Source organism: Bactrocera dorsalis, chromosome 3, assembly GCF_023373825.1.
Source record: "Bactrocera dorsalis isolate Fly_Bdor chromosome 3, ASM2337382v1, whole genome shotgun sequence".
Classification (NCBI taxonomy): domain Eukaryota; kingdom Metazoa; phylum Arthropoda; class Insecta; order Diptera; family Tephritidae; genus Bactrocera; species Bactrocera dorsalis.
In genome coordinates this window covers 87,027,923-87,047,475 of record NC_064305.1, presented here as the reverse complement: position 1 = coordinate 87,047,475, position 19,553 = coordinate 87,027,923, and the positions used below count along the sequence as shown (strand labels likewise).

General features: G+C 34.8%; 1 protein-coding gene across 2 annotated transcripts in view; it reads left to right on the top strand.

Annotated features, from left to right (window-relative positions):
* Window positions 1-19,553, top strand: part of LOC105229714 (cyclic nucleotide-gated cation channel beta-1) — a 93,326-nt gene that overhangs the window by 43,426 nt on the left and 30,347 nt on the right. Inside the window, exons 6-10 of one of the 2 annotated variants that reach the window (XM_049453710.1) lie at window positions 2,755-2,892; window positions 17,177-17,344; window positions 17,674-17,848; window positions 18,872-19,038; window positions 19,191-19,547. In XM_049453710.1, coding sequence (XP_049309667.1) covers window positions 2,755-2,892; window positions 17,177-17,344; window positions 17,674-17,848; window positions 18,872-19,038; window positions 19,191-19,516 — 974 coding nt within the window. In that variant the 3' untranslated portion in view covers window positions 19,517-19,547. Of the gene's footprint in view, window positions 1-2,754; window positions 2,905-17,176; window positions 17,345-17,673; window positions 17,849-18,871; window positions 19,039-19,190; window positions 19,548-19,553 lie in introns of both variants that reach the window. The other variant, XM_049453709.1, reaches the window with a different exon arrangement.

The window sequence follows — 19,553 nt, the reverse complement described above, 5'->3', positions numbered from 1 at the left end:
ATACTTTGTGTCCCAACTGACGATTTAAACGTGTTTGCGTGCCGTTTGTTAAATAATAAAATTAGACTGGTTTTGGATTTCTATTCTGGGTGTGGGGTTTTGAAACTTTTATATAACCTCGTTTGGCTTCAATTATTGCACTAGTTGCATTTTGTAAGCCCGAAAACCAATATCCTTCTGCAAAAGCTTCCATAAAGTGTAGGGCACAGCTTCAATTGTGGCGTGCGTGGATGATGGACTCATTACAAGATTTATTCTACGTAAATTGCCCATCCGTAATGATGAATACTTAAATAAATTAGTATCTGGTGGCTATCTGGAGGGACTATTGCTCAAGGTGGTGTTTTGTCAAATATTCAAGCTGTACTTTTTCTAAAGAAGACTGAGAAAAAAGCATAAATTTCTATATCGGCGGGTCCTATTATTAATATATTTTTTAAAGAAAAGAATCCTTCGATACTTTGTTCCCCAGAAGCACTAGCGCCTTCAGAGTTCATCGTACCGCGTTTCTGGGGATGCTTTCCATTCACCAGAGTAAATATAGTGTACCACCCAATCCCTCCCATTGTAAACAAGCTTGTAAACAAGATAATAATAATGCTGAAGCATATTGTTAAAAGTTGTACTAAGTCCACTTCGCATTGCACCGGAAAAAGACATTCGGGCAATCGGGTTTTGTGCTCCGAATGTTATTATACTCCAATTCTTAGCCTATCTTATTTTAAAAACCATATCCGCGCTTGGTCGACATGTTCATCTAATGTGACAAAAAAGCACGTAAAAGTATGAGTGGTACAAAGCTTGCAAAGATGGTCGAGAGATCGTTGAAGACCTGCCTCGTTCTAAACGACCTTGAACCTCTTCAACTGATGAAAAGATTAAGAAAAAGTGAACGATATGGTGCTTGAAAATCGTCAGGCAAGAGAGCTCAACAACTCTCGCTAGTCCGTTTTAATGATTTTGTTGGATGTTTTTGGTACGAAACACGTTCTTGCTCTACTCGTTCCGATTAAGCTGAATTTTTTTCAAAAAGAATGCAGTAAGCTGATCATGGAGAGCATTATAAGTGCCAGTGAGATATGGGTTCATGAGTTTGGCATGCAAACAAGTCAACAATCATCGGAATAGAACCAGTTTTCAGTCGATCAAAGAGATTTCAGTTTTTGCTGAAGGAGTTCATTTGAAAAGTTTTTCGAAGACTAGAAAAATAGTTAGCATAAGTATACTATATCTATATCTCATAATTAAGTATTTTACGTTTAAGTTACAATTTCTGGGTACTTTTTTGTCACAATGTATATACAGATATTTAAGTTATACAAAATCCTTTCAACTGAATAGTTCGGTGTTTTGGAACACTTCGTATGTTTATCTCAATGATTCACTTACACATTTTTAAGTAGGTAGATAAGAACCGGTATATATTTCTGCAAGGAATTTAAAATAATAAAAAAAAATTATCTTCAGTACTAAATAAAAATATAGTAAAGTAGATATATACATGTATTTACAATATCTGTTTTTTATATTGAAATTTAAATTTATTAACAAATATTTTCTTTTCACCCATTCTTCTTCCAACAACCATAAAAAACAACAACAATGACGCCGTAACAACACCTTTTAATCTCCACTGGTGCACCAAACGCACGCTACAACAACAATATGCTTGCAAACGAAATTTGTTTGTGTCGCCACACTAATTGGACTGTTGTTGTTATGATGTTGCCAATGATGACGATGATGTCCTTAACTAATCACAACAACAACGACGACCACAACATGATTTGTTCGTTGCTCGGACACTGGAAAATCCAAATTTGTACGAAAATTTTACAACGCATCAATGAAAACCACTACAACAACAACAACAAACACAACAACATAAATTGTCCATAACTGTAATGGTGTGCCAAAACGTATGATATCGTCTATAAACGCACGTTGTGCCGCACTGGAAACACACATCCAACACCACGACCAATTGAACACACAACAACCACACCATCACACTGACATGTTGGCTAATGAACTGCGCGCTGCTGCATTTTGGTCACGAACTTCTCATGCCAAACAAACTGTCAAACCATGCACGCCACACACTCACAACTCATGCTCATACATACACACATATATATTTGTGCTCACATGCATGTGTGTGTATGTTTGTCGTTTGATGTTTCGTGCCAATTTCTTATGCCAACACCAATACCGGTATCCTTACGTTCACCTCAATGACGACGGCGATGACGATAATGAATTGTCTGTTGGCATTCACACGACAAAAACAACGACAAACTACGACTACAACGACAACGACAACTGTTCCTTGGGCCATACTTATGTCAACAATAAATCACCTGCTTGGATATCTTAACGTCACCGCCGGGACTCCACCTCGCCGGCATCGGCACATATCTCTGCCATTGTCATGCACTCATCTTGGACACTTGGCTCTTGGCCGCTGCCTACTATCCGCTCGCCTCAACTCAATCGCCAAAACACTCAACACTCAACCACCGCAAACCACTGAAATCAACACAAACCACTCAAACCCGGCTTAACCCTCTGCAATGCCGTCTGAATGCCGTTATTGCCTACAACCACACTGCCTATCGGTCGACGCATATCATCTCTCTAATCTGCCGGCAACTACAAATGTGCTAATCAACCGCTCACACCGACAACCAACATACGACAACACTACTCCGCCGCGCTGTGCCACCTTCTTGCAACTGCCGCACACACCCCCAGGCGAGGTTGGCAAGGAGATGTACATAGTGAATCGCGGCCGTCTGCAGGTGGTCGCCGACAATGGGAAGACGGTGATGGCTTCACTGAAGGCAGGTTCCTATTTTGGCGAGATTAGTATACTGAATATGGGCACAGCAGGTAAAGAACTTGGTAAATATCAGTTTTAGTGCGCCAGGCGGAACAATATACACGTAAATAAGAATATAAATTTTCTTTTCGTGAAATTTGTGCGATTTCCCCTAACAGTTGTTGTCCATGCCCCTTATATATACACAGCAAACAAGCCAAATATTAGAACTATAAAAAATACGACACAACCATTAAGTTGTCCAACAGTCCCTAAGGCTTCTTTAGTAGCTTCATACACAAAAAAAAAATCAAAACAAAAATAAATGTGTCTGTATCCCTCCACAATCTACAGTTAAAATGCAATTTGGTGTTGCTTGTGTGTGTTGAAGTATTTATTTGTAATTCAGAAATATTTTCGAACTAGTTTTTACCTTAAAATGCCAATTTTATTTCCTCTCCTCTCTCGATGTTGTGCAAATCGTAGTTAATCACATAAAGTCTCCAATTACAGTTTAATAGCACACAGTGGCAAGTATGATAACGACTCAAATTACATACCTACATGAACAGGGTGGCGTAAAAGTATAAGAACATTTGCTTACTTAACACTTTTTAAAAAGAAAAATTTCTTAAAAAGAATTAAAAAAAAAAGATTGTAAAAAAATTGTAAAAATATTTATTTGAAAAGGATCAGCTGTATCTCTGGAAACTCCTCTCAAAAAAGACGTTTCTCTGAACTGGATCCTTTGAAATAAAAAAAAAATTATTTAAGATCTAGCTATTAATAGAATGAATAAGAAAAATAAAATTTTTTATAAAATGACAATTTCGCAAAAAAAAAATCGATTTTGACCTTAAATTATTTTTTATACCCTGAACAGGGTATATTAAGTTTGTCACGATGTTTGTAACACCCAGAAGGAAGGGTCGGAGACCCTATAAAGTATATATATAAATGATCAGTATGTCGAGCTGAGTCGATTTAGCCATGTCCGTCTGTCTGTCCGTCCGTCCGTCTGTCTGTATATATACGAACTAGTCCCTCAGTTTTTAAGATATCCTTTTGAAATTTTGCAAACGTCATTTTCTCTTCAAGAAGCTGCTCATTTGTCGGAACGGCCGATATCGGACCACTATAACATATAGCTGCCATATAAACTGAACGATCGGAATCAAGTTCTTATATGGAAAACTTTCACATTTGACAATGTATCTTCACCAAATTTGGTGAAGATTATTTTCTAGGGCAAAAATGTAATCTCCGAGAAAATTGTTCAAATCGGTTAACTATAGCATATAGCTACCATACAAACTGAGCGATCGGAGTCAAGGGCTTGTATGGAAAACTTTCACATTTGACGAGATATATTCACGAAATTTGGTATAGAATATTTTTTAAGCCAACAATGTAATCTCCGAAGAAATTGTTCAGATCGGATTGCTATAGCGTATAGCTGCCATACAAACTGAACACATAGTTACTAACAGAAATGCACCTGTGAAGGGTATTTAGCTTCGGTGCAACCGAAGTTAACGTTTTTTCTTGTTTTACTATTTTTTTGTAAAAAAAATATTTATCGGTGAGCAAAAATCTTCGATTAAATACTAAAAAAACACATATTTAAAAAAATCGTGTTAAAATTTGAGACTAATCGGCTTAGCCGTTATCGATTAATGTTGGTCACCGATTGTGAAAACATCCTTTTGAGAAAAAAATTTGAAAATTCTAATTGTCTATAACCCTTTAATACATTTACGTTTCATTTTACACCACCCTGTTCTAATACTTTTAACTCTATGTGAGAGCCCTTCAGAAATATTACAGAAAACAAAAACAAATTACCCATATTTGACTAGCATGCGATAAAGCGAGAATCTTTACATATTCTTATGACAGCAAGTGACACTTTCAACTTACACACGTGTACTCACACATACATACATACGAACATTTATCGAAAAACGTTATTATGCCGTATGAATGCCATAAGTATGTGATATTTTTTCTAGATATGCTATTAATATTCATTTTTCATACATATGTATGTATATTTTTGTAAAACTTCGTTATATTTTTATCCTCCATTTTTAGATTTATTTGGCTTTTATTTTATTAGATAAGTCTACGAAATTCAAATTTCAAATAATATTGTTTTTTTTTTTATTAAATAATCAAAATTACTATTTAAAAAAAATTAAGAGATAAGTTTGAAGTCGAACACATCTCCCACAGCGGATATAAGGATGTTTAATGCAATTTTCTTATCGTTCAAAGTCATCTTTACCAGCGGAAGCTCTCCACTAGACCTCTTTAAACCATTTGGCAAACTGTAAGATTTTGAATACTCATTACCGATTAGTTATCATGACGAAACAATTTTTTGTTATATTCTCTATATTTTTCATCTGTGGTATATATTAGCTTTTGAGTAAAATTTTTTTTTAACTAAATATAAAAAGTCAAAAAAATGACATATTTATCGCAGAAATGTGAATATGAAATTAATATCACAGATAAGCGCACCGAATATAATAAGATTTAGGCCAACTTGCAAGGAAGATGAAACTAAGAATTTCAAAGTATTCAGACCTTTTTTCAGAACTTATTATTATACAAAAATTGCACATACAAAAAAAAAGTTTTGAAAAATGGTCTGAACGGCGCAGGTTAAAATATCTTTCCGAAAATCATTTTTCTACCTGACTTCTGCATTTCATTTACCTTCGTTTATAAAGAAAAGTCGAATAAATTTAAGGCGTGTCTCATTGCGAAGCTGAGGAAGAGGCACACACATTAGACCGACTCGTTATTTTTTTTAAAGAAATACTTCTCTGATACCCAAATATTTAAAAGTACTTTTGTCGAGCGTTGAAATTCATAACACTAAAATTTTTCAAATTATTTGCTTCAAAGAACAAAAAAATGTCTTGCACGAAAGAAATTTTGAACATTTTTTTTAAGAATCAGAAATTCTCTATATTCTTCATATGATGGAAGGTTGGTTGTTACACATTTCATATCTTCCAAGACTATCTTTATCCGCGAATGCTCTTCTTCTGTCGAGTTTTGAATTAAGTTCGTTTTTAGTGAGAAAAGAAAAGTGCCCGTAGTTTACAGTTGTGCTTATTTTTACGAAATATTATTGTGATGTCAGCAGGGATTAATGCTCATATAATCTCTCTTGAAATTACTGAGATTAATTGCTTTGAGTTTTATTTTTTTACTGAAATACAAATTGACAACTAAGCAGATATAGTTTGTAAAGGCTAAGAACTAATAGAGAGTTAAATACATATATGCCATTTTGCTCGAACTCATAATGCCACTTTCATAAAAACCCTGGTCCTTATTGCCAAACAATTGGGACAGTTCATTTTCACAAGCTTCTCTTGAGGTGAATTTTTCACTAAAATTATTCGCTGCAGGGAGAAACAGGTAGTATTCACCTGGTGCGCAGATGAGTATTTAAGTTAGATGCATAAGATCCTTTCGAAACAAGATCTCGGGACTTCGCGTTGTCCTCGTGGCACACAATTACTCTTGAATAACACAGGTGTGCTGCTCCTGAGCAATTATTTCTTTCATAGGGTCTAATTATTGACTGTACAGCTCTGAAAAGTTTGGCTGTAACTAAGCAGCTCATAGTAGATGATTCCCCAACAACCCAACCAAATATACAGCTAAACGTTCCTGATCTTTGCTTAGCCATCGTTAGGGCACAATAGACCCAAGGTCGCAGTGCATACCTCAATTAATTCTAGCCATCGTTTGACGAAGTGTGATTTCCATTGACGTTGTGCGAAGTGAACCACTTCTCATCACGAGTTAGATGTACATACATACATATGTATATGTACATTTAGCCAATAGAAATTCGACTCTTAAGTTTTTCTGCTTTGATTCATGAGACACCCCATTGAGTTCCTATTTTTCTGTAAAATTGATCCTTCCAATATTATGCGCCTACGAAATCTCAACTTTAAGCGCTGAAAATATTTATTAAAGTATATACCATACACACATAAAAGCGCTTAAATGTTGTGTTTGTAGATAATTAAGCATTATAATTATTGTTATTAAATCGTGCATTAACATACACTAACACATATGTACATACATATAATATATGCAGCTACAGCTGCAGCTGTTTAAGCCATCCAATGAGTGAATGTCAATCCCGTATTAATCGTGAAATAACTGCAATTTAATTGCATTATAATTACAGGCGCAAAGTGCCGAATGCGCTACAAAAGCAGGTTCAATCAAACACAAGTAATTGCTTTTAACTTCACACATCGTGTATATATCCTTACTATATGGTATACATAATTATGACCGACACACACACACATGAATGCATAGCCAAGTGCTTGTTTGTGTGTGTGTGTGTCGCCAGTTGTCAATGCTGTTGTAGGAACACAGCGTTTGCGGTTTGTCCTTGCTGCAGCGTCTATACACACACACATACACATGCAGACATTTTGTATTCGCGCCTCATTTGCTTATTCTCTTACAACTCGTAAACTCGCTCATTATCAGTTTGCAATTAATATTGATAGCAATAATAGCAGAAATCGAATTATAAACGAATAATTTCATTTCATATTAAAATGCAGCTATGCGCGCCGCCGCCACTTTCAGCTTGTTGTTTAAACTAAGTATGTGTGTGCGTGTCTGTATGTGTGAGTGTTTAGCGCATAATTTCCGTTCATAAAATATGTCAAAAGCATTGTTGGCGGGTAAATTTTTTGCTCCCATTCCCCCCGCCTTTTCGGGGAAATTAATGAAGTTTGCAGAAATTTCGATGAATTTACGCAATCGATTGTATTCAGCGAGAGATAATTGTGGTCCCTTTAAAATAAAGCACACAAGTTGCATTTGTGTTGGTGTTGTAAATTAAATTTTTGATATTTGAAAATTAAGGCTTTAATATTACCATGTAGAAAAAGCCTCATTTTTCATTCTCCGTCCAAATATTTGATTTTTCAAAGAACTGTGTGAACTTTTTCTTCGTAGCCTCTACTTTTGGATTCAACAAAAAATGGTATAAAGATATTTGCATTTGGTAGATATTAGATCGACCCATTCTTCTGGAAATTACATAAGTTAATTTGAAATTAGCTACTTCAGTTTTTTGCTGTTTTTTTATTTACATACATACTACTTTATATACATTTTATACATATATGATCCCACTTAACTCAACTTAATTCTAAATAAATCGTACAAGTTAGAAACCCTACATGCTATTTGCGATAAATAATTTTCTCAGGTTTCTCTTGCAGCCATCTTTACTCCATTAAGTGTGTTCTGCATTGCCCGAAACAAAAGGTAGTCCAATATTGCAAGGTCAGGGCTATATAGTGGATTCGTCAAAACTTCCCAGCCAAGCTCGAGTTTTTTTTTTGTAGCCACTCTTTTTGAAATGGCTCAAAACCGTTTGATGACGCTTGTTAAGTTCCTTAGCGATGTCATGGCTGCTTATGTGGAGTTCCTGATAAATTTGTTTCATAGTTTCATCGACTTTTTCAACGATTGGTCGATCAGAGCGAGGTGCATCTTTCACATCGAAATTTCCAGAACGGAAGCGAGTGAACCATAGTTGTGCTACACGAACTGATACAGCATCGTCTCCGTAAACTTCACATCTTCTCTTTTTTTATACAAAAATTTCAAAAAATAGCGAATTTCTTCATTATTTCACAGCTGTAATTTCCAGTCCCCAATTTTAATTCTTCAGTTAAATGAAGCTTATAATCTCACCTTTTCAACACTATATGGTATGACACAATGTGGTTGGTAGCACTGTATACATATGACCGCAACGATATCAATTGATAAAATACGAAAATACTTTTTCGACTACCCAATATTTATAATATGATAACTTCTCTACGATATGTGTTTTTTCTTGTTCTTATTACATCAAGTTTTAAAGGAAGGCTAGCTCATATGATATAGCTCTTTGTCTTTCATACAACAAAGATAAGTTTCTCTATCGTTAAATAATATGAGAAAGATCTTTCTAACCTTTATAACACAGCAGTCAAACTAGCAGTGTAAGTAAAAATGACAGTTATGTTATGGAAAACTATCCTATTTAGCATATCAATTAAAAAAACCAACAGGGCTCCACAGCATCAAAATGTGCCCTCACGAACGCCAAAAATGCTTCACAGCCATTTTTATCAATTGCGAACGTATTGAATAAATGGAAAAATAATAAAATAAATTCCGGCAATGCTGTGTGCTTAATCCTGCAAACGCAACAGGCGGCGGCATATACTTGAAGGGACACAAATTAAATTGAAACAAACGTGCGACGCGTCAACCGGTCGTAAATATGATTGTTGCACAATGACGGAAGTCCGGCCAGCGTGTGCGTTGCAATTGTTTTTCCATTGTACCGGTGTTTGCTATTGTTGTTGCAGCGCTGCTTGACACTTTATTCTCATTTGCAAATGGGCTGGCACATTAATATTTTTAATTAATTAATTAATTTTACAATGCGGGCGGGCGGGTGTGTGTCTGTGGTGAGGAACGTGCATGTGCGCTGTGCCGACAATGTGCAGGCCTAATGTGCAATTATTGCAACATTAAGTATGTATGAGAGCACGTAAATGAATGTACATACATATCCTTATGTACATATTTAAATATGTATATAGCAATTATTGCAGTTGTGTTGCATGTAAGGTGTCCCTTTGCATTAATGAAAGCTGCCACAAGTATTGAAACAAAAGCTGTTGACGCGGTCATCACAGCTCTGTTTTATCGGGAAAGCCAGACTTCTCTATGCAAGCCTATAATAACTGTGAAATTTCAATTAAATGTATTTAAAATCTTTCACAAAAGTAAACTCTTTTAACATATTGAAGTCGCTGGGGCAAAATCTGGTGAATACGGAGGATGCTACAACAATTCTAACTTTAATTCATGTATTTTAGCCATTGTCAAAATGCTCTTGTGACACGATGCATTGTTCTGATAAAAAAGGATTTTTTTCTTCTGCAAACCGGTTCTTTTTTCACGAGTTTTTTCCTTTAACTGATTCAAAAGGTTGCAATAATATTCAGAATTAATTGTGTTAGCAGTTTCTAAGTGATCCCTAAACAAAGTTTTTCTCACATCCCAAAAAACTGATGCCATAACCTTCTTGGCCGATTTCCGGACACGAACTCGTTTCGAACCCAAATAACTAGGTTCACACCACTCCATAGCCTCTTGTTTTGATTCAGGATCATGGTGATAGACCCAAGTCTCCTCCATTGTAATGAACCGAGGCACAAAATCCACTTTATCCTTTTTAAAACGCTCCAAATTTTGCTGAAAAAGTCGCACTCGAATGTGCTATTGTTCCATTGTTAGCGAATGTGGCACCCATTGTACACACAGCTTTCTAAAACCTAAAATTTTACTTAAAATATGGCTCACACTGCCTAATGAAATGTGTAGAGCCTCTATTAAATCTCTCTCAGTCAATCGAATCCATATGCTGTATTTTGGCTCTGATTTGTGGTATTCATGTGGATCGTCTTCAACGTACGACTGCATTTAAATTCAGCAACCCATATTTCCACTGTTCTAATTGTAGGTGAACAATCATTATACACTTTTAACACTCGTTCGGGAATTTCTTTTGATGCTACACATTCCAAAAATAAAAATTTTATCACTACACGGCATTCAATTTTTTCCATTATAAAAAATACTGTGACACGGCGACACTAAATGGCTAGTAAACACAAAATGAATTGACAGATTGAAATAAAACTTCACATACGCTCATATGAAGAAAAGAATTTGGGCTAGTGGCAACGCCCTCTCTTATCGAAAGACAAAACTTATTGAACCGCCTGGTAATTTCTAAAACCTTTCCGTTAAGACCGGGTAATTTCCAAGTGATTCAATTTCCAGAAGAATGGGTCTATCACTTGTTGTTTCAATGAACATTTTGCGTAGTTTCCAGAATTATGGGTTTATCACTTGTCGTTCTAATGTCTACCTGCAGTTCGAACAAAAATGCAAACAATGGAAAATAAGAGCAAATAACTTAACAAATATATCTTTTTGGAAAACACTTTATACGTTTTTTCATCGGGTTTTTATTCTTGGAAATTCCGCTTATGTGAGAAACTCTGGCTTCGCGCTTAAAAACATTTTTTTTCGTTATTTGAAACTATACAATCTCGTATTCTAGATACATACGAGTATATTCATCATTTTTTCACTAAACTCTGCATTGTACCCAGAGCAGCCTTGGTGAACAGCCAATGATATCTCGTTTCGACATCAGATAACCGGTATCCGTGTTTCAAGCTACGTGAGCGAACAGTAATTTGACTTGCACTCTTAGAAGAAAAAATCCTACGAAAATCACTGCAATTTCACTTTTTGGGAAAAACTAAGTGTAACATATCATTTAACTAAAGAACGAAGAAATGTGCAACTTTTATTCTAGAATCTATTTTAGACTAACAAATTCGAAAAGTGCACATTTTTAAGAAATGAAAACAATAAGAAAATGTTTTTCGATTCAACATATTTTATATTTTAAATCGATGTTTTCAATAAACAAAACTCATTTACCAAAATTGGGTTCTAACATTTCTGAGACGAATATTTGATAATATAATAACTAACTGAACATTATATAATATTTCAAAATCGCCTTACTATGCTTAAGCAAAAGAAGATTGCCTGCTCATATTTCAAAAAAAGTCAGTAAGCAACACTTTTTTCCAGCGACGAAATTTTAGGGTTCGGAAAACCCCAAGAAACACGAAGATACAGCTAATCACCTGCGTTCGACAAACTTAATCCCATAAACCTTCGGTGTAATACAATGGCGGACAATACGCCATTTTGTTTTAGCGTTTTTACCTGCGAACAAGTGCATAAAATCGGATCTATTTCTAACGTCACAAGCAGAGTATTCTGAGTGTTAATACCGAACACAACTAAACACAACAAACTAAACATTACGCGCTTTATACCATACGAAAATATACTATATAATAATAATGGAGCAAACTACTTTCAACAGTGAAATGCGTCAAGCTTTTGAAAATGTTCGCATGCTTAAGGAAGCAAAGAACCAAGAAGAATTTAGCAAAGCCATGGACGCTATGTACCTTACAACCGACGGATATCTAAACGAACTTATTTCAACAGTTATAGAAAAGAAACAAACATTGCTCAGGAATATGGAAATGGAGGCAAGTGAAGAACTCGAGCAAATGGAAGTTGAAGAACCCGAACCGGGTACAAATAAGCGCAAAGCCAAACCACATGATTATAGCAGCTTCGATGGTTATTGTAACCTTGTGCTCGCGACACTTTCAGATAAACCGCCTATTATGCTTGTACCAGTTTTGTCTCATAGCTGCGATGATACTGATGAAGACCAACTAGATGACGATGATAACGATAGATTAATAATTGACGAATCTATTCAAGAGGAACCTGATGAGGATGATGATGTAATTATAATAGACGAATCGTCTCAAGACGAACATCATGAGAATGAAATTATTCTCATAATTGACGAATCGTCTCAAGAGGAATCTAATGGGTATAGTGAGGTGAATAGTGACAGTCCCCAGACAGTGCCAAGAGACAGCGGTGTAGAGATTGCATCCTCAGAGACAGAGTCAGAAAGCGAAACTAGTGAAAGTCCTAGTTTACCAGTATCAGGTGCCCAGCTACCAGAGCAAAATGAAAGACTGAGCGTGAACAATGAACCAATTGACACTGTAAGAACCCCTAGTTTACGCGCAACAGTTGGGGAGCTACCAGAAGAAGATGAAAACTCTGAGTTTATTACGATTGGCCCGAACGGCACACGAGTGCCAAGAACAGAGTTCAACAACATATCTTGGGATTCGGACAGCATTAGTACCAGACACCTACTCAACATAATATTTGGTGAAGATATTTTGGCAACACATACGCTCAGCGGCAAGCCATCTCCGGCTTTTAAAGGCCGGGAGCGACCAGCCAAAGGACAGCTGGATATCAACAAAATAAATGATTTGACTTATTGTGTGATGGAGAAGACAGGCTGCAGTGAGCGCGATGTACGCACTACAATCACAACTAAGTGCGCGGACACCGGCAAGAAATATCGCAAAAGGAATATCAAAATCAGCTATATGGACTTTAACAAGGAATAGCATGTAGGGTTTCAAACTTGTACGATTTATTTAGAATTAAGCTTTAACTAGGGTTAGATTTATATCAAAAAAAATATATTACAATAAAAAACAGCAAAAAACTAAAGTGACTAATTTCATATTTTTTTAAGCCGTGACAGCTTGTTTATATGTGAGTCCGAAAATTTTGGGAATTTTTATAATGATGTAATTTCCAGAAGAATGAAAGAATCACTTGTCTTGTAGTCGGAACAAAAATGATTTATAGGGGAAATAAGAGCAAACAACTTTATATAATTTTTTGTTGGGGTTTTAAATGGAAATTCAACTCAGAAAAAATGTTTGTGTATTTAGTCCTTATACCATCAGAAAGAAGAAAAATGAAAACGACTTTTCTAAAAAATCGAACATGAGAATTTTTAAATGAAAACTAGGATTCTTTCGACAAAGTCAAAATAAGGTCGAAAAATATATATTTTAAGTAAAAATATAAATAAATATTTTTAAACAAATATTTTTTAAATATTTTTAACTAAAATTTTGTGGAAGAGAAAATTGATTGTATAGGGTAGTCGAAAAACCGTAAAATGTTTACACAATAATCGGGGATTAAATTTACTTTTCAGAAAGATTTTATACGTTTTTTTTATTATGTTAATATTTATGGTTGACATGTATTTCAGTGGCGGTTCTTTGAGAAAAAAAAATTAGAAAGTATCAATTTTAAAAGCTTAAATTTTTATTTTCTCTTTTTTCATTAATTTGTGCAGTTTTTATACTCTTTTTCATATTGACTTTACATATTCTTTTTTAATGCGATTTTATTTTAACACACTTACTTATGCATCGAATATTATTGATTTATCATTTTTCTCCAAATATTCTTCTAGAATGTATGTATATGTATGTATGTATGTGTCTATGTACGCTGTGTGTAATTCTATAAGCATACCGTATATTCTTCTATGGAATTATTGAAATATTTTAAACTCAACTCTATCATTTATACCCGTAGTATACACCCAGCTACTGATATATGTATGTAACACGTACAGGCAATACAGGTACCAACACACACACACATAATGCAATTTTGTAGTCAGCCTACAACAAAAATAAAATAAGAAATAAAATTATCTACTTTTAGTACATAAATATTTCAATACCAATAATTATGCATATTTTATTAGCGTTGATCTTCCTCGTTGTATTGCTTTGCCTGGCAGTAACTGAACTGTTTTCCAGCATTTACTTCCATTGCTTTTTGTTTCAAATTAGTTATTGTAGCAACAACAACACAATAACTTGCATCCAAGCATTTCTTACAGTTATTTATACGCACACATTTAAACATCGTTGTTGTTGTTTTTTTTGATTTTGTATTTAGCGCACTTTTTCATAAATACGTATTTATATGTAGAATCATGTTTGCGTATAAATATTTTTTCACATTTTTTAAATTATTTATGCACAAATACATTTTCACACCCACCACCACCACAAACCCTAGCAAATAGCAGCAACATGCTAACCCTTTGAATTTACATTATTGAGCCGATTGCAAAAACTGCCAGAGAATGCGATAATTTTTAATTTATTCCCCAACCAAATGGTCAGAGGTGGCAAAAAATTGTTGATTTTAATAAAAAAATGTTTATTTTAATTTAAAAAAAATGTTGATTTCGTTACGAAAAAACCGCTTGAAATTTGCAAAATGAAATAAATTGCAATTTGCGGTTTTGCGTGTAATTATTTTGAAAGCAAAAAATACAAAAAAAAAATTATGTAAAAATATGCTAATAAAAACGCCTTTTTTGGGTGAGATAAAAAATTACATAAAATAATTATGAAATAGCTAAGCTACACATGAAATTACATAATTTTGGAAAGAACTTGTTAATGGTACTTGAAAAATTAATATAAATGTGCATTAAAATATTTTGATTAGCTTAAATTGTAAAACGATAGAAAATGGTTGACAGCCTTTAGCTCTTCAGTTTGCGTTATAGCTTTAGGTGTCGAAAATTGATTTCAAAATTTAATTATTTTTTGTAGTACATTTATGAACATATAAATCTCACCTGGCAATGATATGTTGTCATTATAACAGATAACAACTTCGGAAATTATTAAAATTACTGCTATGTTAGTGAAGCGGGAGAGTTATCTCCACTGTCAATTTTTTTTTAAACAAACTTGTTTATTATTATAGTTTTAGCGCAGATAAGCGAAAAATTAATTTATTTAAAAATTATAAATTTTGAATTCTAAAACTTATATCAGAGAGATCTAATCACGGTCATAATAGAACATTTAGTATTGTCAGAAATTTTTAAAATAAAAGGAAAGTTAAATATTGGTAATCAAAATGAATATTCAAAAGCCTTTGAAATCAATAGTTGCATGCGATCTGCGATGGCGCTAAGAAAGTTCCACACCTGCTGAAGTGATGCCGGCCTTCCTCCTAGATGAAACTGAAAACGTTTTTCAATACTAGAAGATAACATCCGCATAATGTCCGACAGATGAAAAAATTCAAAAATTTAAACATGGCGGAGTTTTTAAAAATAAAGTTGGTTTTGCCCAAATTTTGAGTATTAATGGCTTGGCTAATTTCAACTATCAGTCAGATCAAAAACTGGTTCGCCATTTTATAGAAAACTATGTTTATATGGATACTGCAGAAAAAATTTATTAGTGGTCACATTATTTGTCTCCGAGAAATGTCTCAAGCAGATTTGACAATTTTAGTTTTCAGAATGATGAAAATATTAAAAAAGTTATGGTGCTTAAAAATCGTCAGGCAAGCGTTAGAGAGATGGCAAGAGGGCTCGGCCTCTGTCGCGAGTCCGTCCGAATGATTTTTGTGGATATTTTGGGTATGAACAGGTCACTTTGGACATACATTACCTATCCCATATTCATGAAGAGTATTATAAGTACCGATGAGACATGGCTTTAAGAGTTTAACATGCAAACAAGTCTAAAATTATCAAAATAAAGGAAAAAAAATATACAAAACTAAAAGACCCACGCCAAAGCCGCCCAAAAATCAAAGTAATGATCATTGATTTTTTCGATATTCGTGGTTTGATGTATCATGAACTTATTCCGGAAGAACAGACGGCCAATAAAAAGTTCTATTTGGCCGTATTGAGGCGTTTGAGTGAGAGCATCCGGCCGGATAATGCACCACCGCATCAAGCCATGATTGTGACGGATTTTAATGAAAAACCCATTGAATAAGATCCATCAACAACTGCATTCACCAGATTTGTCTCTGTGTGAATTTTACTTATTCTCCAAACTGTTACTGTCGCTCCGTGGAATCTATTATCAGTTGATCGAAGAGATAAACCAAAATTCGATGAAAGAGTTGAGGGCCATTCCAAAAAGTACTTAAGAAAAGTGTTTCAAAAACTGGAATATTGATGAAAAATTTAATATTTTGCATTTTACTTTATTATCGGGTATTTTTTGTCACAATATAGACCGATTCTTATCTCTCTTAGTGACAAATTTCCAGAATCTATCACAATTCATAATTATTTTTTTTATTTGAGGACCTGCAAAGATTCGCCTCTGAAAGCTTTGAAAAAATGTATTCAAATATTTGAAAGCTTCGGAGCTATGATTAAGAGCTTTTACAAAATATTTAATAAGACCCAATTTAGTTCGCAATGACAGTATTATTACAATTTTAGGATCAAAAATTGTTTCCACCAAACAGTGTTGCTGTTTTCGAGCAAATATGTCGCCACTTTTAGTCACAAAATCGCTTTGAGGCACAATTACCGCATAATATTTCTGCTTAAAAAAAGCGGAAACCTTGACACAAATTAATGAACTTTTTTAATTTAAAATTTAATTTAAATCTATTAATTTTTATTTTTAAATTTATTTTTATTTAAAATTAAAATTAATTGATTTCAAAGAATTTTTTATTACCAATCTCTAAAAAGAAATTGTCCCAATTAGAAAATAAAATCAATGGAACTTAGCATAGCTTGCTCTTAATTCACCATTTATTCACTAACATCCTGCAGAAGCATTTCATAATCCTCGATTTTAGTTTCAGTTTGCATGCGACCCCATCACACATATACAGACAATTTTTTCGCTGAACTTAATAATTAATGAATTTTCAATTTTTTTACATTTCAACAATATTTTATCCAAAAAATCAAAAATAAATAAGGTAATCGTCGCACTGCCTCGGTACGCTCGGTGGGCTATAGCGACCTTTTCGTGCTGAGCAAAAAGGATATGTGGGACGTGTTGAAGGAGTATCCGGCGGCGCGTGTGCGGCTCGAGTCGATAGCGGTGAAACGTTTGGAAAAATACAAAAAAGCGCCGTTAGAGAAAGGTGTGTATACATAAATATAAAATATGTAATAATAATTAAAACAACCAAGCGTTGCCGTTTGCCCCACCCAAACTGAACCCCATGAAAATATTTTTAGTATTTGTACTGAAATTAAGATTTATTATAATTATTTATTTATTTGTTGGAAACTTTATTTCTGTAAAAAATTATTACACATAATTAGTATTAAGCCAGCGTTAATTGCCCACTAGTTGTGATAATTATATAATTATTTGTTAATTTCACATGTTTTATGAACACACCAAATGCTTCCTACCCAAAAATTGATTCGTATTTCATTATTGTATATATTGCATTTGACAATATAGTAAAATACTTTAATGTAGTTGCCATGGGACGCTGCCAATCGACGCCCGGTTTGGTGGAGAGTTGCGGCCGTACAACATTGGAGGATATGTGGCTGCCACCGCCGTCGGCATTGTCCTTCGCGCAGCAACAACAAATACAACAGCAGCAGCAACAACAGCAAAGTGTATCTTATAGGTGAGTGGGTGCAAGCGGTTAGACAAAAATATGTATACTTTCCTAAAAAAATTTAATGTCAAGAGAATTTGTTGAAAAGTGTAGAAGCAGTGGAGGACAGAGAAAATAATGTAAGCTTTACTTCCACAGACCTCTCTTTTGAATTTACATGTACACTCAACGTAACGGCCAATATATATTGTTCCCTATAAACAGGCATTATAAGTCAAAAGTATTCCTAAACTATGCGGTCAATCTGATCAAATTTTCCCCGGACTGGAGAAAAATACCTTCAAGTATTTTATTACATTATCTTTATTATCGCCTTCAAAATAGGCTTCATTTAGACCAATAGAAGCATGCCAACATTGATGCAGTTTTTCTATCTCGAAAAGTAAAATGTCACAGGTAAAAAAATCGGACTTTCATTTTGTGTTTGACCAAAAAGCCAGATACAGATCTTCTGATACAAATCTAGTATTAACCCACCTCATACTCAAAATATGTACCAAAACGTCTTGAGATCCTCTTCTACTCCTCGAATGTCAACCCGATGATTTTCAAGTACTCTTTCTTTAACTTCTTCGATTCAGACAATTTTTCGATGACTTCGAAACTTTGATCTACTCAAAAACCTGTGATTGTGCATCATCGAAAATCATCCGATATGAGCTTTTCCCCAAAGTAGGACTCACAATAATTGGACCATCATTATTGACTCCCCGAAAGCTCCGAGAGCTTGATTAAGAGCTTCTTATCTGCTTTATAGTCCGAACCGGTAACCAAGTGACTACTCCAGTTCCTGTCTATGGTGAAATCTATCTTCATATATTCTCTGAATATAATTTTTGAGATTTCGAGCTGTTTGCAACTTCCAAAAATCCCTAATCGTCATCGAAGATGTGGCTTAAGCAATTCAAAAGTTTAAGAACCCTCATTTGGCTTAGTAGAAAAAACATTTACCTTAAAATCATGCTAATTTATACACGTATTATAATCTATTATTAATTAAACTAATTAAAATATGTTATTTTCAACTCGCAGTCGTGCTCCCAGTCCCCGCTCAACAATCACCTATACGGAACGCATCACACGCGCAACCGACTCACCCGGCTCGGTCAGTCCTAGTGTACATAGTTCGGACGATCGGCCGCGCAGTCGAGCGACATCGCATCACTCAACACGACTACAATCGCAGCCAAGTCGAACAGGTATGTCGGTGGTGAAGAATTAATTGTTATTATATAAATTAACTATTGTTTTAATTCATTATTATGCCACATAATGTCGAAAACTTTTCCCTTAATGCTTTCGAAATCTTTTCACAACTATTCTTACTTTCCTTGCTTACCTCGTTCCACAGGACACATCTGCGATTCCAGTTCGCATTTAGAATGCTACGGTGGCGGTCTGTCTGCTGCTAGCGGTGGCATCGGTGGTGGCGGCACTACGCCACTACTCGGTTCACATGAAGCCTTAGAAGATGAAATCAAACGTCTGCGCGAGCGCCTGCACACTGTGGAGTCGGAGAATCAAGCTCTAAATACGAAATTATCACAACAACAATGGGATTTAGAGAATCGACTAGCCGAAATCGAGATGCAAATATGCGGTGTCTCGTCCACGTCCAGTCTGGATCCGGAGAATGAGACCGAGGAGATGGAACGCAATCGTGAGAGTATCATATAACACGGGAGCGAGCTGCCCCATCAGCCGATCGGTATGA